Source organism: Stenella coeruleoalba (assembly GCF_951394435.1).
Source record: "Stenella coeruleoalba genome assembly, chromosome: 19".
NCBI classification, from domain to species: Eukaryota; Metazoa; Chordata; class Mammalia; order Artiodactyla; family Delphinidae; genus Stenella; species Stenella coeruleoalba.
Genome location: NC_137165.1, coordinates 5,443,803 through 5,463,229, shown reverse-complemented (window position 1 = coordinate 5,463,229; position 19,427 = coordinate 5,443,803). Strand labels below are relative to the sequence as shown.

Below are 19,427 nucleotides of genomic sequence, written 5' to 3'. Positions count from 1 at the left end.
TAGCTGCAATGGAACATTCTTTTTTATGGTTGAATAATATTCCATTGTATATATAGACCACATCTTCTTTATCCATTCATGTGTAGCTGGGAGGGGTGGGTGATGTGACAGATGACACTGCCATGATTAGATTCTGTTCTATGGTCAAAGTAAAGAGGTTTTGCAGGTATAATTAAGGTTCCTAATTAGTATGACTTTGAGTTCATCAAAAGGGAGTTTATCCTGGATGTGTCTGGCCTAATCAGGTGAGGACTTTAAAAGAATCTTCCCTGAGAGTGAGATTCTCCTGCTGGCCTTGAAGAAGCAAGCCACGATGAGTTCTAGAGCTGCAAGGAACTGGATTCTACCAACAACCAGTGAGTTTAGAAAAGGATGCTGAGCCTCTGATGAGACCACAGCCCCAGCCAACACCTGGATTGCAGCCTGTGAGGTCCTGAGCAGTGGGCCAGCAGCGCCAGGCCCTGAATCCTGACCCATGGAAACTGGAGATAAGAAACGTGTGAGGGCTTCCCTGGTGGCGCGGTGGTTAAGAATCCACCTGCCAATGCAGGGGACACGGGTTTGAGCCCTGGTCCGGGAAGATCCCACATGCCACAGAGCAACTAAGCCCGTGCGCCACAACTACTGAGCCTGCACTCTAGAGCCCACGAGCCACAACTACTGAAGCCCACAAGCCACAACTAGTGAAGGCTGCATGCCTAGAGCCCGTGCTCCGCAACAAGAGAAGCCACAGCAATGAGAAGCCCGCGCACCACAACAAAGAGTAGCCTCTGCTCGCCGCAACTAGAGAAAGCCCGCACGCAGCAACGAAGACCCAACGCAGCCAAAAATAAATAAATAAGTAAATTGGAAAAAAAAGAAACGTGTGGGCTGTTGCAAGCTGCTAGATCCGTGGTAAGTTCTGACACAGCCTTAGGTACCTGAGGGCAAAGGAAAGGAAAGCCAAAACCAGGGAAAAGGATTTGGGATTACCTGGTATGATCAAGAATGGATGCAGAAGAGGGCAGGGTAAAGAGAAGGACCTAAAACACGCAGGAAGAATTGTTCTGGGTAATTATTATTCTTCCAGGTGCATTATTTTGTTTCAGTGCCCCAACACTTCTGGGAAGTGAGCATTTCTAGCTCCATTTTACATGAAGATGCCCAGCATCTCAGAAGACTTCAGTCACTTACTCGAGGTCACAGAGGTAGCTTAGATGCAAATGGAGAGCTTCCCAGCAGCTCATGTCTCTCCCTTACATCACATCGCATCCCAGGCTCACGCTAGGCCTCAGGGGGATAGCAAGGCCCCCGAGAAGTGCTGCCAATGTGGTCCAACTGCAGGACAGAGCCTGGGGGCCTGCCGTTGCTGCGTTAGCCCGCTGCTCCCAAAGCACGGCAGCTTGGGACACATGTTTCCCTCGGGAACATCCTCTTTAAATTCCACCAAAAATGTTTTTTTTTTTCACAAAAAATGCTTGCATAGAGGGGGGAAGGATGAGCTTCTATATGAGAATATTTATATCCATAGATATTCCTCGCCATAGGGGGTATAAATCCCAGAGGGCTGATGTCAGCAGCTCCATGCTCCGATGGGAAACTTGAGGAAGGCTATGGTTACCAGCATTTCTCAAACTTACTCAAAAAAGAAACCCCCCCCACACACACGCACACGCACACACACACGCTCTCGGGCCTGCAGAGGGAAAACAATCCACTCCTGTCCAACTCATCTGGGTCAGGCAGACCCTTATCCCGACTTCCACTGCAAGAATTCTCCGCCAGGTTGCCATGTATCGCTCCACAGCCCTCAGGATAATAATCTGTTTGGCTTTTTTTTGTTGAATGTGGCTCTGAATAGTTTTTTCTCTGCTCAGATAATTTAGCAATATTCCTTCTCCCACTGGTCTCCTCCCTGTCAAGGACCTCCCTGCCACAGGTATCTGAAAGCTGGCCAGGGTTCTTCCAGGCTCCTGGGCAGCTCTATTCCCAAACCTCCCTCCACTTGACCTCTTTTCATTGAAGATCACGAGCCTGGGGTTCAACTGAGGACAAGAACAGGCTGGTAGGAAAAGGGGTCACTCTGTGTCACAGATACCGTAATGCCCCTACCCCCTATGTTCACATCTTAAACCCCAGGAATCTGTACGTTACATCACATGGCAAAGGGTTAAAGATGCAGGTGGAATGAAGGTTGATAATCAGCTGACCTTACAACGGCGTTTATCCAGGTGGGCCCCGTATAATCACAAGGTCCTTAAAATGAGGAGGGAGGCACAGACGAAAGGGCAGGGCCATATCACGTGAGAAGAACTTGACCCATCATGCTGACTTTGAACGTGAAGAAGCCAGAGACAAAAAACATGGGCGCCCTCTAGAAGCTGGAAAGGGCAAGGAAACTATTCTCCCCTAAATCTTCCACAAGGGAAAGTAGTCCTGATAATACTGTGATGTCAGCCTAGTGAGACCCACCTAGGACTTCTGACCTCCAGAACTGCAAGATAATAAATTCTTGTCGCTTGAAACCACTCAAGTTGTGACAATTTATTCCAGCGGAACTAGGAAAGAGATGCCTTGTGTATGAGTGTGTTTCATAATAACTGAGATACTCATGCACATCTTATCCTCCGTAAACGGCCTCTGGGGACAGGCCTCTATCCCCAAGAGGAACAAGGATGGGATTGCTCCGCCTTTCTGACATATCAGGAATTAAGTGGTCTAGTCCAGAAGACCTCATTTATACCAACGACTGGTCAGTTCCAAAGGGTGAACTCAAGGATCCGAGAATTTGGGCAAGGCCCAAACTCAGAGCATTAGAAGCTGTCCCAGGAGCTGTGGCCATATTAGGTCTTCATCTGTCACCCACGGATCTTTGAAGGGTTTAGCACTCTGAGACATAAGCAGGCGTGCATGTAGTAGATGACACTTCGACGCCCACGTGCACAGAAGGTTGCAAATAAATTCAACCCAACACTATGTGTGTATATAGTTCCGTGTTATTTTCTGTGCTGCCAACGATTAAGCAAGCTTCTCGAGAGCATGTCTTTATTTTATTTACAGACGAGCCTATCACACCTGGCACATTCTGGATGCGCAATCACTTGGTGTTGGATTCGGGACTCACTCGTGGGAAAAGTCTTTTAGCCTTTACCAGCTGAGCCCAAGCCCGGCTCGGACATCCCTCTGCTCCAGAGACCCTCCCTCCTTGAGTCCCACTCTACTGAGCGCCCCAAAAGGGCTTCCAACTCGTGTATCTCCCGCAGGAGAGAGAGCACTGTGTCCTGGCTGCACCTGCAGACAGCCTGAGTCAGGTTTGTCCAAAAAGAGCATATCCCAGAAAAATGAAAGGCGTTTCGTTTTCTCCGTGGACGTGTATCCAGGTTTGATACGGGAACTGCGACATGTATGCTCCGTCTCTGCCTGCGCAAACGGAGAGAGAATGTGCTCACCCTGGTGCGTTGGAAGCCTCGGTTATTTGCCAGGGGTCCAGCCTGCTTGCCAAGCTCGGTGCGCCCCGGGTGCGCGGGCGCGCAAGTCCCCTCCCGGGGTGGGCCACGCCCGCCGCCCGCCGCCCGCCGCCCGCCTGCCAGGCTGCAGGGATGGAGGCCCCCTCTCCCCCGGGGTCCCCACCCTCCCACCTGGCCCGCCCACCTGCGCGCCTGACGCTACGCGGCGCCCCTCCCCTCCCCGCCGCTCTCGGCTCCCGGCTCCGCCCCCCGCGCGCGCCCTCCGCATCCCTGCCGCCCGCCCCCGCGCCGCCCGCAGCCAAGAGTTCAGACAGGCTCCCGGGACTCCTCCGGCTGCTCCGCGTCCCGGGCCCCGCTTGCCACTCCTGATTGGCTGAGCTCCTGTCAGTAGTAAAAGAGGATCAGATAGCAAACTGGGGACCTTCATAAAGGCGTGGTGGGGATGCTCGAGGAGCGCGGGCAGCCTATGACATCAGCCGCGCACGCCTGGGATGCCACGGCGCCCCGCCAGACCCCGAGGAGGCGCGGCGTAGCCCCGCGCGGCGAGGCCGCCACTTTTCTGGGGACTCTGGTTTCGGTCACTGGCTGCCACTGTACTCCTACCCGGGGGAGCTCGCGGAGAGTTGGATGAATTCTGGGTTGTTAACTGCGGTCAACTGGGCTCCCGGGAGCCCGTACCTGGTGGAAGTCAGGGGCCATCTGGCCAAGGGACCAGCGGCTCGCTGAGACTCAACATGACACTCCTGGGGTCTGAGCACTCATTGCTGATTAGGAGCAAGTTCAGATCAGGTAGGGCTAAGGCACTTGGCATTCCTTCTTCAACTTTTCCTCTTCTGCACGTCTCAACTCCACACTGCTTTCCAATAAATGTTTCAAAGCCAGCGCCTTGGCTACTTCAACTCTGTTCCCCAGAAGCACATTTGGCAAGTGAAGAATTGTATGTGCCTTGGGGGGCCTTTAATGTCTTCTGTTGTAAATGCTTTGAGTCATAGAGTGTGGTTTTTGTTTGTGAAAAGGCCAGTCCTTTTACTTTTGTCTCTCTGTTTGCGAGTAGAAATTCTGGAGGGGGTCCATCCAACAGGAATAACCTTGAAAGTGAGCAAATAGGGGATTTCAAGTTGGAGAGCTGCACAGTATCAGTCAGAATTGCTGAGACAACGAACCTGATGCTGTTCTATTAGATACAGGAGCCACTTCAAATGGAGCTAATCCAAACAAATGTATTTCCCAAAAAAAGTCACTTGGGGGAAGTAAAAATAGCAAATTTGGAGCACACCAAGTATTTAAAATGACATCACTGTAGGAAAAAAAGAAGTCCAGTGCCACAAATATTTTTTCCCAAACCATCTGATGTTTATAAATGGAGACTTTTCCCCCAAATTTCTGTGTTAGTGGCAATAGAGGAACTTCTCAGAGGACGCTGAGTGAAGGTGAGTGCAGAGGAGACGGGCCTTTAACTGCCTCACACATAGGGTGGTAACTCGCCCCTGGAAGGTGTTGATGTGTGTGGGTCTCCACACTGAGACGGGGAGACTTCTTTGGTTCTTTGTCAATAGCTCTGTGTAGAATATCGGTTTTATAAAAGCGGTAACAAACTGCTCAGTAAACGGTACAACTTCCGCTTAGAAGATGGGTTACTTTATATAAACTGTGATGTGAACATTTCCCATAACAGGTGTTAGAAGGATGCTGGCATAGTTTGCTAAGTTTTCCATAGCCCTTCTAAGTGGGACCACGCAGCATTTCACTTGGACGGATGTTACCAAAAAATGAGAAGAGTGGATGCTGGAAAGTAGGGTCCTCTGGGACTTGCTTAGATGCTCCTGGCTTTTAGATGTCTTGTGGGGTCCACTGGAGATTTTCTATGGCTCTGTACCGTCAAAGCGAGATGAAACCTTGAGAACGGAGGCAGCTACAAGACTCAGTGCCCCGAAGATCCGGGGCCGGTCTGTCAGGGACTAGGTTCTGCAGTGGATTAATCCATCCTTTCCTTTCCGTGGTGAGGTGAGGCGGTTGGTCTGTTAATCCACTAGAGACATGGCCACTGCTTTGCAATTTGGTCAAAACCGCAGGGCAACACTGCCACCTTTCTGAAGAAGAGAGGATGTGGATTTGTTTTGCAAGAAGCTACGCTCATTTCAAAGGCACCCTTGCCAGTTTCCTGCAGGGGCAGGGGAGGAGCTGGTTTGTCTCTAGATGGACTTGGTGATGTACTTGATAGTAGAATTGCGAAACAGACTTACCAAACGAATGCTTCCTTCAGCTGCAGTGCAGAGGCAAGGAAGACAGTGCTCCTAATTCCTGCTTTGGTGGGTCCGTGGAGTCCTGGTGTCTCCCAGGTGGACCCTGCAGACCTAGACCCTGCAGCTTCCGAGAATTCCGATGGCAGCCTCACTTTGGTTTTTTTTTTAAACTGGGACAGGCTTCTGTGTCACAGGAAGGATTGCTTTGGGAAGACATGCTATGCTATCGAAGCAGACATAGGCAGGCTTAATCCTCTACCTTTGATAAACAGGGAAACGGGGTCTGGAAATGGACAAAGTGGTTTGGTCCTCTGAATGCAAGGGGTTGATAATCTCCTAAAAGAGAAGAAGACAAGTTGAATGTAAAACTAAGTAAATGTAGTGTTGAGGACGGGGATTATTCTTCCTGGAGATAATTACAGCCCTAGCTGCGGGAGCACAGAAGTCTGGCTGGCAGCATGCGAACAAGAGGGCCTCTTCCTAAGAGTCCTCGATTTATTTTATGGCTAACAATGAATAAAGAAGGCCTCTTCTCTGTTTTGATTTCTCTCTCTCTCTTTCTCGTTTTTTTCGTCTTCTTCTTTTCTTTCACAAACTACTCAAAATGTGAACTCATAAAACTATCTCAGGGCTAATGTTTGCTTTGACAGTGGGTTCTGGTGTATTTCATTTAAAAAGTTTCAAACAAAAAATACAGGAAACGAAATTGATCATACCAAGGGGCCTGTGTGTAGGGCTGGTTTGTAAGGGAACAGGTAACTGTTTTGACTCTGAAACTGACATGTATGGTAACAGCTTGCAACTGACTTGCTATAAGCTGTATTCCAGTGACCTTGTTATTAACTGCCAAATCGGTGCTACTGGAGCAATAAACATGAAAGTTTACATGGACAATCGTGTTTAGTGATATAAACTCATCTTACTGGAGAGGCCGCAGGGTTTCACAATTGAATGTGCAGATCTAGTGCCAAACTCTGGGTTTTTAGCAGGTACTTCTCCTTATCGGCTGTATAACCTCGAACCTTAGCTAAATTATGTAACTTTATCTGCCTCAGTTTGCTTCGTTTGAATGATGAGAATGATTATAGGATTGTTGTGATGATTAAATGTGATACTACAAGTAGAGCATTTAGAAAAATGCCTGGCACTTAGTAAGCTCTCAAAAAATATTGTTCTATTATTTAAATTCTTAGGCAGGGTGGTCCTGGGTTTGTCACTTCTTCTCTCTGAGTCTTGGTTACTTCATCTGTAAATGTCAGGGTTGGACTAGGTGATTTCTCAGACCCTCTAGAAACATTTTATGGTTCTCTGAAAATGCAAAGATTGGGAATAAGCAAAATTGTGATTGGGCTGTGTGCCAGTTGGGCATAAATCAGAGGCAGTTTACTTAAATGCAGTCATTAGTGTTGCTTTTAAACTAACCACATTTTTATTGTTTTTCATCTTTTCACTGTTGTTATGTCAGTATCTGTAATCAGTATCACTGTCAGTAATTTTCCTCAATACCATAATCCTTGTGTCAGTAAGACACAAGGACCCATACGTGTGTACACATACACACACACACATCATGCACAGAGGATCAAAACGAGAGAGAGAGGTCCATTAGTGGGTTTCCCTTCTAAAGAACTATTGTGTTTCTTTTGCTTTTTTCTCTTTTTCTCTTCTCCCCAAACAGCTCATACAAAGGGAGACTCTGCTTCCTGCCATGACCTTACCTCCATCCCCCGAAAATTTAGGGCTGTCAGATTTCGCAAATAAAAATACAGGATGCCTAATGAAATTTGAATTTCAGATAAACAATGAATAATTTTTTAGCCTATATTGGGAGCATACTTTCACCTGAACTAGGCACTTTGCATTTTCTGTGGCAACTAGGCTATAAAACTATATATATTTACCTAATTTAATTGACCTTTTCAGATCTCATTTTTGTCATCTACAAAACAGAGGATTTGACTGGTTCATCTCTGCAGTTGCTTCCAGCCCTAAGATTTGATATTTTCCCAAATGAACGTCCCTGAGTACTTCCGTAAACTTTTGAAGACTATAAACTTCATAGAAGTGTTACTGTGACATTTTTTAACTGTTGTATCCTCAGGAACGGGACATAGAGTAGATGCTCAATAAATTTTTCTCACGTGGATGAATGAATAATTCACACCTGCCATCTTTATAATTAATCCATTATTATTCTAAGATATGATTATTCTAAGACAATCGTTTAAATTGCTTCACGTGTTCAGTCTTCTTTTCTAAATTTCCTTGACAACTTTTGGGTGTGACGTTTACTGGAGCACAAATATCTATTCCCAAATTCCATTTTGCTATTGAAATGACCAGTAGCATATTGGTATATATTCTAATATTAAAACAAAGGTGAATTTTGAAGTAAAATTATTTCAGTGATATAAAAATTTACTACTTGTTTACTTAATGTGCTATCAGAATATCTCTCATTTGCCCACGGTTACAACATTTTCCTGTAACCACAAAGGCAGAGCCTACTATATGCCGGGCGCCGTGACAGATACCGGGAATTTAAAAACGAGTAAGATTTTACCCCTGCACTCAGAGCTAACTCTAAGCTAATAAACGGAAAATATACAGGATAATCCCCCTATTTTAAAAGGTCAGTTGATCAGCAGCCTTAATTCCCCTGTAACAAAATACCATAGACTGGGTAGCAAAACAACAGAAATCTATTTTCTCACAGTTCTGGGGGCTGGAAGTCCAAGTTCAGGGTGCCATCAAGGAAAGGTTCTGGTGAGACCTCTCTTCCTGGCTTGCCGACGGCCACCTTCTCGCTGTGTCCTCACATGGCACGGAGAAAGAGAGACAGGCAGACAGCGAGCTCTCTGATCTCTTCTCACAAGGATACTAATCTCATCTTGAAGGCCTCACCATCAGGACCTCATTTAAACCTAATCATTTCCAAAGGCCCCGCATCTCCAAATACTATGACATATGGGAGTTAGAGCTTCAACATGTGAAATCTGGTGTGTGGAGGACACATTTCAGTCCATAGGACCATGTAAGGTAACATATTCATTGGTTCCAGGGATTAGGATGTCGACATCTTCGAGGAGGGGACGTTATTCTGCCTGTGACAGCAGCTTCCAATAAGGCATTCCTAACTGTAACCCCTCCACATGCCTCTCTCCTGCAGACTTTGTTCTGTAGCACTTTTCCTTTAATATAGATTATTCAGCCATAATACCTGTGTTTTCCCCAGGGAGGTCCACAGAAGACTAACTCCACAGTACGTTCAAGTTGTTCAGCAGGAAATTTAAAAAAGAGGGAAGCAAAGTACAGTGAAAAATTAAATTGGATTTTTAATTGCAGGATTTCTGAAGCCCTTACTATTTCTCATGTCTATTATGAGCTTCTGAAAGGCAGGGATTCCGAGACATGCTTCACCTTTATTCACACAGCATCTCAGAGGACAAGTTTAGCTGGACAAACACATCGTGGAGAATTCTTTCTGGACAGAAAAACTCACGGTTTCCGACAGTGATTTCTCTCATGGGGTTAATCTCTGTGTCTAGGAAGCTGGCAAGCCCTCCGCACCCAGCCAGGTGCGCACTCTGTTGCTTTTCCTTCCTGGCTGCTTCCTCCCGTGCTGGGTCCCCCTTTCACTGCTCAAACCTCCGTTATTTATTGGCACCAATGCCCCACCCCGGGAATATCCATCAGAGGATTATAACCCATGTCCCCAAGGAGCTCACAGGCAACCTGAAAGGTGCTGAAAAAATGCTATACGAGAGCTACGTATTCATTCATTCGTTCAACAAACATGCAGGAATATTTCTTCCATGTTTCCCTTGTAATGGAGACTGTGTTAGGAGCTGGGGGTTCGACTGGGAAGCAGAAAAGACCCATCCCATGTCCTCACGTGGAATGTTAGAGCTGACCCTCTAATACCCTGTGCGTGGTTCCTGCAAGCCTTCTAGAAGTCCACATGAGAACACAGTTACCGGGATTTTAAAAGATGAGTGTGTTTTAAGTCCTAAATGGGACTTTTAAATCTTTTTTTAAAGCTAGTGGAACATTCAGGGGCCAGCCCATCTACTTCAGACCATTGCATTCACCTCATATACCAGATGGGCTCCCCCAGCATCTTAATTACTGTAGCAAGAGCCCCAAACTGCCCCCCTGCACCTAACCTGCCTTATTATTATTATCCATAGCTCCTAGCACTATGGAGGACACTGAACATTTTACTTGATCATTCAGTTATTTGTCCACGAGGGCAGGAATTTTTGTCTGTTCGTTTTCACTGCTTTATTCCCCCGGCACCTCGCACAGTGATTGGCATAGATAAGGCACCATTAACAATGCCTTGAATAGATGCATTTTATTTTCCCCCACAAAGACTATTCAGAAACAAAAGTAACCAGTCTATGTTTTTATATAGATTGTAGGCATATTGAAGGAGTGGTGCTTAAGACTAGAACAAAAAAAGAATGAGTGAATATAAGTACAAAATTCAGAAAAGTAGTTACCTCTGCAGTAGGAGAGGCAAGGGGAAGAGCTAGGCATGGAGCCTGAGTACGAGAAAGGTTGTTGGTGGTGGTCGTAGGTTGAGCAGTGGTGACATGCACGTGGATTATTCAGCAAATTAATTAAATAATGTTCATTCACGGGCCGATGATGACAGTGTGACTTGGACCAGGGATGATGATGAATCCAATTATGTGTATCTGGGGTCTTTGAAAAAAATTGAAAACATACGTTTTTTAAGACCATAAAGAGTGGCATTCATCTTTTATCTGCTACAGTATATGACAGACACAGTAAGAGTTTGTCAAATAGGACTGAACCAAATTGAATGGATTCTGATCTAATTGGGTGGAATTGGAGAACAACAGAAGTACCTGGCAGAAGCAGAAGTGCTCAACCCAGCACTCTGAGGATTTTACATACCTCAAAGAAGCCAGACCTGAATAGGAGATGTTGGAACATGAAGTGGTCTTTCATCTTTATTTCCATCTTATTAGCACGAACTCACTGGTCCTCTAGCAGATGGTGACGAGCTTTTTTTTTTTTTTAAAATTAAATTTATTTTATTTTTTATTTTATTTTTGGCTGTGTTGGGTCTTCGTTGCCGCGCGCGGGCTTTCTCTAGTTGTGGTGAGCGTGGGCTACTCTTCATTGCGGTGCGCAGGCTTCTCATTGCAGTGGCTTCTCTTATTGTGGAGCACGGGCTCTAGGCGCACAGGCTCAGTAGTTGCGGCTCGCGGGCTCTAGAGCACAGGCTCAGTAGTTGTGGCGCACGGGCTTAGTTGCTCTGCAGTATGTGGGATCTTCCCGAACCAGGGCTCGAACCCGTGTCCCCTGCATTGGCAGGCAGATTCGTAACCACTGTGCCACCAGGGAAGGCCATGACGAGCTATCTTGAATCTCTGCCCAGATCAGGAAAGGGAAGCTGGCAGGTGTATTTCCCAGGTATGAGTCTTTCCAGTCTCATGCCCGCTCTCCTGTGGGCAGACCTGTAGGGGGAACCCATCACGCCTACTCTCTGACTCCAGGATCTTGGGAAAGTCATTGCAGCTTGCTGGGCATCTGTTTCCATAGTGGTAAAATGATCCCTGCTATTTGTTAGGGAAAGAGTTTTGTAGAATTATCGAGGCTTTCTTCTGCAGAAAGACGTCTCCATTCCCCACGTGGGAAGGGACTCCTTGACCTGGTGGCAAGAATCGCACAAGAGAGAAGCATGGAGTAGTGGTTTTGATAGACGTAAATAAGATTTTAAAAAATAACCACCCATTAGCCAAATGATAGTTTTTTGCAGCCTTATGATTTTAGTATTTAGTTTTTTCAACTTTATTAAGCAGACAGTGTTTGTTTAAGTCAGTAATTTGCACTCATTTCTATTCTGATATCATCTAGAACAGCTGGTAAGTCAAGCTTTACCTAACTACATTTGCATTATCATTCTTAGAGGAAAATACAAGGGTCTCCAAATTTTTTATACTGTCATTTATTCCCAGAAATTCGGAATAAATAAGGCTGATTCCTGACTTTCATTTTTTACAGAGCACAGCAAAGTGCCCTCAGAAACCACTGAAGGAAGAATAATTGCATTCTTTTCTCCTGTTGGTTGAGGAAGATAAATTCTCCTGTTTCTCTGTAGATACCGCTAGAGTAGTTCTCTCACGTTTCAATTACACCAGTTGACGTTTGCTGTATTCAGCCACCTTAGATCATTAGAGAAAGCAGTAGAATTCTAGCAGTAGAAGCAGTGGATTAAGCCACCGTAATATTGTAAAATATATTTATTGGGTTCCCCCGTGTAGGACCTTAACCATCACTTGGTATGCGCAGCAATGATCAGCAAATGCACAGACTCTCATGTCTTGCCTAACATCTCAGTTTGAACTGCCACTCAAACAAGTTATCCATCCTTCAATCTGCATCTCTTTCGCCTTGGACTCTTAAGTAGTGCAAAGTCATCAGTTCTTTCTCATAAAATATAGTCCAGTAGCCCCCAGGAATATCCCTGTTTCACAGATAATGACTGGAAAATACCCCATAAGCTGTTTTGACGTTCCTACTTCCGGGAAACACTCTCCTTTCAGGAAGTCATTCGACTCTGTTGTCCTCATGACTGATTGGGCTGGTTTCTTGATCTGAGGGAAAGTTCCACACGGGACATTCCGATACTCAAGCTCCAGACAGGGCCGTGGGGCTTCAAAACAGGCTAACTCCAAGAGAATGCTATTCAACATTCATTGAACAATCATTTCCTCAGTACTTCAAATGTCTTTACTGTTTTGTGTTCCCTTCCTGCCCTTGTGCAGACAGGTAAAGAACTTTACAAAGCTGTGGTCAGAGCGTACGCCTAAGTTAAACTCAGCCTTTTTAGCGGTCAGCGCGATATCATAAGCAGTTGTCCAGACTGCTCCGTAGTAGCATAATTCTTGCTTTAAAGACTGTATCCTATTCCACCAAGTGAGTACATACTAATTCCACTTGTAGTGGAATGTTAAGCCAGTTACACTTCTTATGTTCTAAATAACACTACTATGGAAATCTTCATGCACATAGGCTCTCTCTTCCTCTGGACTGTTTTACAGGATACTCGTCCTTTAGAGGAAATAATCCAAGTGTGGGAATCATGGATAGGAATCTTTATGATCCGCTAGGGTAGCTTGTATTTCTGGAGCACTTAACAATGCCCCAAGCTTAACCTTAGTCCCTTTTCCGCATGGCAGTGACTATTTGACCCTGTGATAGAACTAACTCAGGGTCATCTTGGATACTTATCCAATGTGGACTGCCGTTCAGTGAGCTTTTCACACCTTTTCAGTCAAGAATGAAAAGGAAAAGGAGCCACAAGTACCTGATACCTTTGGAAACCTTTGGCTCCCTCTGTGTGATCTGCTATTCGGGGACCACATGTGACCGTATTACCAGATATGATTGATGCTTCGTCAAAGGAGAAGAGAACAGGACCAAGAGTTACTGGGAACCTGTTATCTATGACATTTTCAGTATCTCATTTAATCCTTACAGAAAATGCTATGAGACAGGTATGCTTATTCCGTTTTATAGATGAGGAAACTGAGGCTCAAGATGTCAAACAACTTAGTCGGAGTAACATAACTGGTAAACGGCAGAGACGAGGTCTGATCCCATCTGTGCCATGATGACCATCTCTGTCACAAGCTAAACCTCGCTTCTCCCACCCTCCCCCTCCACCGCCCATCCCACACACACACACTTGGCCCAGTGGATTTAATTCTACATTCCAGTGGAGTTCTGGACTACAACTTCAGGTTTATACCCAATTGCCATTACTGTCCGTGATTTTCTAAATAGCGATTTACTAAGCTACTTGTTTCTAATACTAATTAACCTGTAAGTTATACATGCCATCTCTCCCAAATCCCAGGACTTTTAATGAAACTTGAGTATTTTAATCTCAGTTTATCTGATTAAAAAATTTCAAGAGATTTTTGAAAAACAACAACAACAGACTTGCCCTAAGACACTATACATGTAAGAAATATCAAATAACAGAAGAGTCCAGTGGCGGTTGCCAGGGGCTGGGAGGTGGGGGAAATAGGGAGAGGTTGGTAATAAAAGGGCACAGACTTTCAGTTATACAATAAATAAGTGACATGACATAAAATATTAGAAGACAGTTTTAAATTTAGCACCCTCCCCAAACACACACAGAAATGTCAGTAGATTCTAAATATCATGCTCATTTCTTGATCAAAAGGCAGTGAAAAAAAAAGTTTTTGTATTTTTAAATTTTTTATACAATTTTTAAGTTACTTTCCATTTACAGTTACTACAAAATATTGCCTATACTCCCCATGTTGTGCAGTATATCCTTGAGCCTATTTTATACCCAGTAGTTTGTACCTCCACTCCTCTACCCCTTTATTGCCCCTCCCCCCTCCCACTGGTAACCACGAGTTTGTTCTGTGAGTCTGCTTCTTTTTTGTTACATTCACTAGTTTGTTGTATTTTTTAGATTACACCTATCAGTGGTATCATACAGTATTTGTCTTTTTCTGACCGACTTACTTCATTTAGCACAATTCCCTCCAAGTCCATCTATGTTGCTGCAAATGTCATTCTTTTTTATGGCTGAGTAATATTCCATTTTATAAATAGACCACATCTTCTTTATCTATTCATCTTCATCCATCTGTTGATGGACACTCAGTTGCTTCTGTATCTTGGCAATTGTAAATAATGCTGCTGTGAACATTGGGGTGCATGTATCTTTTCAAGTTTGTGGTTTTGCTTTTTTCAGATATATGCCTAGGAGAGAAACTGTTGGGTCATATGGTAGTTCTCTTTTTAGTTTTTTGAGGAACCTCCATACTGTTTTCCACAGTGGCTGCACCGACTTACATTCCCACCAACAGTGTACAAGTGTTCCCTTTAAAAAAAAAATACTTTGATAGCTGAAATATTTTAAGCTCAGCAAGTTAGGGATCAGAACACACCACAAATGTACCAAAATCATTCAAGCATAGAACAAAGTCTAGAAGGATCCATTCTCAGTGATTATCTCTGGGTGGTGAGAAAATGAGTAATTTTTAATTTTTCTTATCTTCTTTCTTATATTCCTATATCCCTTATTTTGATGATCTATTCAGTGTCTCCTGTATCTTCTATAGTAAGCAGGAATAACTTTGGTAATACGTGAATTAGCAGCGGACATTGCTTGCGTATTCAGTTTTAAGCCATGCAGTCGTAGGAGATGAAAGATTCCTTAACTGAGGAGCCGCTGAAACAGGTTGGCTGAACACCTAGGAGGTTTAAGTTGTTACAAACTCCCGCCAATCCGAGAGCACATTCACGTTCAGACTACAACCGAGGAAACTTGGTCCGCAGCTGAGACTGAACATTGGCACCCCCTCCGATTAATCTGTGTTGGAAAATTCTAATGTGTATATCGTGCTACAAGCCCTACAGTCTCACTGACCTGGGCTCAGATCCTGGCTCCACCTTTCCTGGTCGTATGAACTTGAGCATATCCTTCAAGCTCTCCACTCTTCCGTCTGTGAAGGTGGGAACAAAATTGCCTGCCCTGTGGAAATTTTGCGAGGCTTTAGTGAAATGACAAAAAAGGTATCGGACCTAGTGCAGGGATGTACTTGTGTACTCCGTCAATGATAATGGTTTTATCCACGGATTAATATTCATGATTATATCATTATTTATATCAATATGCTATAGGAGGTTAATCTGCAATATTTAAAATTACTTCAATATTATTATAAAATATCATATTGTTTCTAAATTTACAGCCATCTTGTGGTTACCTCGTGAGATTTGCTGCTACTTCTCGTTTCTTTTTACATTTGAGAGTGTTGCAGATACTCATGATCATTATAGGATTTACACTGTATTCTATAAAGTGATTTATGTACGTACTATCACTTATTCCTTCCCTTTCAAAGAAAATTTTGAGAAAGGCATTATTATCATTTTCATCCTCCAGACAGGGGTAGTTGTCCAGCTCAGGTCCATATGTGTTTCCGACAAGAGCCCCAGGCCTTGTCTGGGACCTTGCAAGGTTACCAGTTGGCTGTAAGGATTAGCGTGGCTCATGGCTGTTCTTCGGGCGCCACTGAGAGCCCAAATCCTACACCCTTGTAATCGAAAATATTGTTCTGTCTAAAACTGAAACCAAGGCGAAGAGCTCTCTCCAGAGGGAACAGTGTTGGAGGATCAGACAGCACTCTGCTAAATTATAATACCTTTTATTTTTATGGTGCATTAAACTCGCAGGTTGATACGCTTATATTTTCATAACAACTCTGTGCGATTACAAAACTGGTCGTGCCGATGAGATTGAGAGCCTGGGACATTAAGAAATCTGCCCAAAGGGCTTCCCTGGTGGTGCAGTGGTTTAGAGTCCGCCTGCCGATGCAGGGGACGCGGGTTCGTGCCCCGGTCCGGGAAGATCCCACATGCCGTGGAGCGGCTGGGCCCGTGAGCCATGGCCGCTGAGCCTGCGCGTCCGGAGCCTGTGCTCCGCAACGGGAAAGGCCACAACAGTGAGAGGCCCGCGTACCGCAAAAAAAAAAAAAAAAAAAAAAAAAGAAATCTGCCCAAGGTTACTCATTAGATTTAGAATCAGAGTTCTGGGCTCCCAGAACCAAGTTCTCAGTGTGATCCTCTGAGGAACATGCAGCCTGGGAAGACATCGATGGTGCAAAGATGGGCCGATACCTGGCTTTTTGAAGGCCAGTGGCTCTCAGCAAAATAAATGGTCCCTCTGCTTAGAGCGTTCTTCGCACGTAGTAGCCATCTGCACTGGCTTCAAGGTTCAAAGGGCTAGATTAGAGATTCAGCAAGTTAGATACAGTATTAGCTGGGAGAGGAGAACAGAATAGGCATAGAAATGGCAAAGCAGCCTTTGGCTTTAGTAGAATACCAGTCTCTGCAGAAGGTTCTGGTCTTAGCACATAGACTAGAACCCAGCGCTATGGAATGTCCCAGAGACAGAAAATGTTCTTAAATGTTATGTTTGGTTGTTTCAAAACCATGTAAAAACAGTAGAGCCAAGATTATTTTCTAACGCTTAAAAAGAATTTTAATATACCTACATTTACTATTTTCTCAAACTTTAAAGGTACAGTATATGTGTACATATATATATATACGCACACTATTATATGTTATATATATTTATATCAATCACTATTATATAGATCATGATTATATAATGGTGTGAGTATATAATATACACATATGTCTATTGTATACTATGTATATACTATACACTTCATATGACGAGTCAAAGATCGATATTCTTGGTAGTGTTATACATGCTACAGAAAAACTGAAGGAAAAACTCAAAATGCTCAACAAAGGGAGAATGTTTGAAGACACTGAAATGTAATATAACGTGCATGTTATATATGGTACTTTCAAAGAATAGCTAATGAAATGGAAATATGTTTTATAACCAGAAGAGGCAATATGTCCTTTCAATGCTAGCACCGTATACCACACGCTTCACTTAGGATCTCAAAAGAACTTCAGTCTATTCCAGGACTACAGCGACGTGGAATGAAAAATGTCCCCTTAATTTGGAGAGAATTCCTTTTCCTTGCCCTCGTAAAGCACACCCTTGGTTCCAAGTTCTAATACCAGTTCTCATCCAGGTATTCCCTGGACGCCTACGTTCACCTCTCGAATGTTTGTGTAGTCATTTATCCCAGCTCACGGAGTCTTCGTTTGATCACGGCAGTGACCCTGTGAAATGGGTCTAATGATACCTTCCTTAGAGGGATGGGAAAATGAGGTTCAGAAAGGGTTCGTGACCCACTGAAATTCACACGCAGAAACATGGCAGAGCGGGGCTGAACCTGGATCTCGTGACCCCCTCCCAATGAATGGTGGACCCTGGGAGGTGAAAATCAGAGTCCCTTTCCTCCAGGACCACCCCCCACCCCAGCACCAGCTTTCAAGGAAAGCAGGTCAAACAGCAGGTTCTGGTCCCCCAGGCCCCTCCTGCCCCCCCCCACCCCGCCCCGGGGTGGCACGCTGTCCACCTAATTCACTCGTGGCTCTAGGCCATGGAACACATAAACAAGTGGGGAAAGCCTCCGGAGGAATCTTGATGCCCACATGGAACCATTTGTCTTCTGAAATGATTGTTTGAAATTGTTTATGTCAGTTGCCGAGTTTCTGTTGCACGCTTCAGGGACCTATTTGTGATGGAGGAAAAAATTTCCCTGCAGCCGAGTGGTCAGGGCTCAGCGGGCAGTTCTGGTGGCAGCATGGCCTGACGCCAGCTGGTCCTCCCCACACGGGGGTGGCTCTGGGGAGATGCACCGCAGTCCCAGTAGAGCACCCCAAGAATGATTGGGTGCTCACTGTTTGCTGGGTACTGCTTTCAGTGCCTCACATGTACGAACCGAATCCACACAACAGTCCTGTGGGGTGGTACCTTGGGTCCCCCTCCGTCCCGCCACATTCACCGATGGAGAAATTGGAGAACCCAGCCCCGAAGGGCATTTCATAGGACTCCACGACTAGTAAATGGAAAAGCTAGGACTTGAACATATGCACCCCTGGCTTCAGAGCCTACGTCTGCAACTCCTACTCCGTACTGCTTCTCACAGGCATCTAGGCTGGCCGGAGCTGGCTTTCTCACCCTGTCCTCCCCGAGAGCAGGCAAATGGCACCTTCTGTCCCCTTAGTGACATCGTCAGCCCCACAGCACACCCACTCGAGGCCTGCGTTCCTCCTGCCTGTAGTGTCTTGAGATGTTGCAACATAAAAGCCCTCAGCTCACAAACCTGGCAGCTGGCTGCGTGAGAGAGAATTCCTTTTGAGGCATGAATTAGTCTTCTTCAAATGTTTTGACAAACTGAGAGTGTGGTGCTTAGGGAAAGGATCGCTTCGCACTGTTTGTGTGAACAGACATCCTTCTCAAACTTGAGACTGTGTGTGAGGCTTGATCATTGAAATAACTGCGTGGTCATTCTGAGCTGGTGCTCTTTGGATGTGAATATCCCCCTGGTTTTTACCCAACACGTGCCCAGTGCTGGAAGCTGGCCTGGATTCGTGTGTCTCAATCTCCTCGAAGGAAGCAGAGTCGGGACATCTCGTGAGATCAAGAAAGAACAGTGGTGCCTGGTCCCAGCCTCTTCCCTGCATGTCTGCTCATCTGTGAAGACGACTAACGCCAGTCCGGCAGCCCAGGCTCCCCTTCTCCATCAGACCACAAAGGGCGCATCAGTCACCTGATCGTCATTTTCTCTGCCTCTTCTCTCGATGCCCCCAGCAATGGACGGGTACCCAGTCAGCTTCTGTCCTTCTTGTTCACCGTGACCACGTGGCTGCACACAGGGCAACGCTTGGTCAAGGGAACAGTTATTCTTGGTACCTGGACTCTGAAGGCAAGGAGCAGGGTGTGCTCAGATGTCAGCAGGACACACAAAAATAATCCCTGGCTTTCAGCCTTGTTTGGGGAACACGGCCAGGCTTGGGGCAGGAACAGTGTAGACAACGTGGCCTAAAAGGCCACATTCTCTCAGTTCTCATCCCCCCATCTCCTCTGTACTAGGCGGGTTGATGCCCGTGTACCATCAGACCCACGAGTGACGCAGCCTGCTCCTGGGAAGGGGGTCTGTCCCAGAGTCGGAAAATGCCGGGGAAAGGAAAGAATTCTGTGAGTGGGCCACCCGTTGGGCAAGGAGAGAGCAGTTATTTCTACAGTCTGTGTCCGACAACATCAGCTCCCAGCTCTGAG

The 19,427-nt window shown here is 45.4% G+C and overlaps 1 protein-coding gene across 1 annotated transcript in view; it reads left to right on the top strand.

The window, feature by feature from the left end:
* Positions 1-3,749: 3,749 nt before the first annotated feature.
* The window catches only part of MYOCD (myocardin), a 93,528-nt gene continuing 77,850 nt past the window's right edge, over positions 3,750-19,427 (top strand). The window contains exon 1 of the mRNA XM_079905746.1: positions 3,750-4,235. Coding sequence (XP_079761872.1) covers positions 4,181-4,235 — 55 coding nt within the window. The 5' untranslated portion in view covers positions 3,750-4,180. The remainder of the gene's footprint in view (positions 4,236-19,427) is intronic.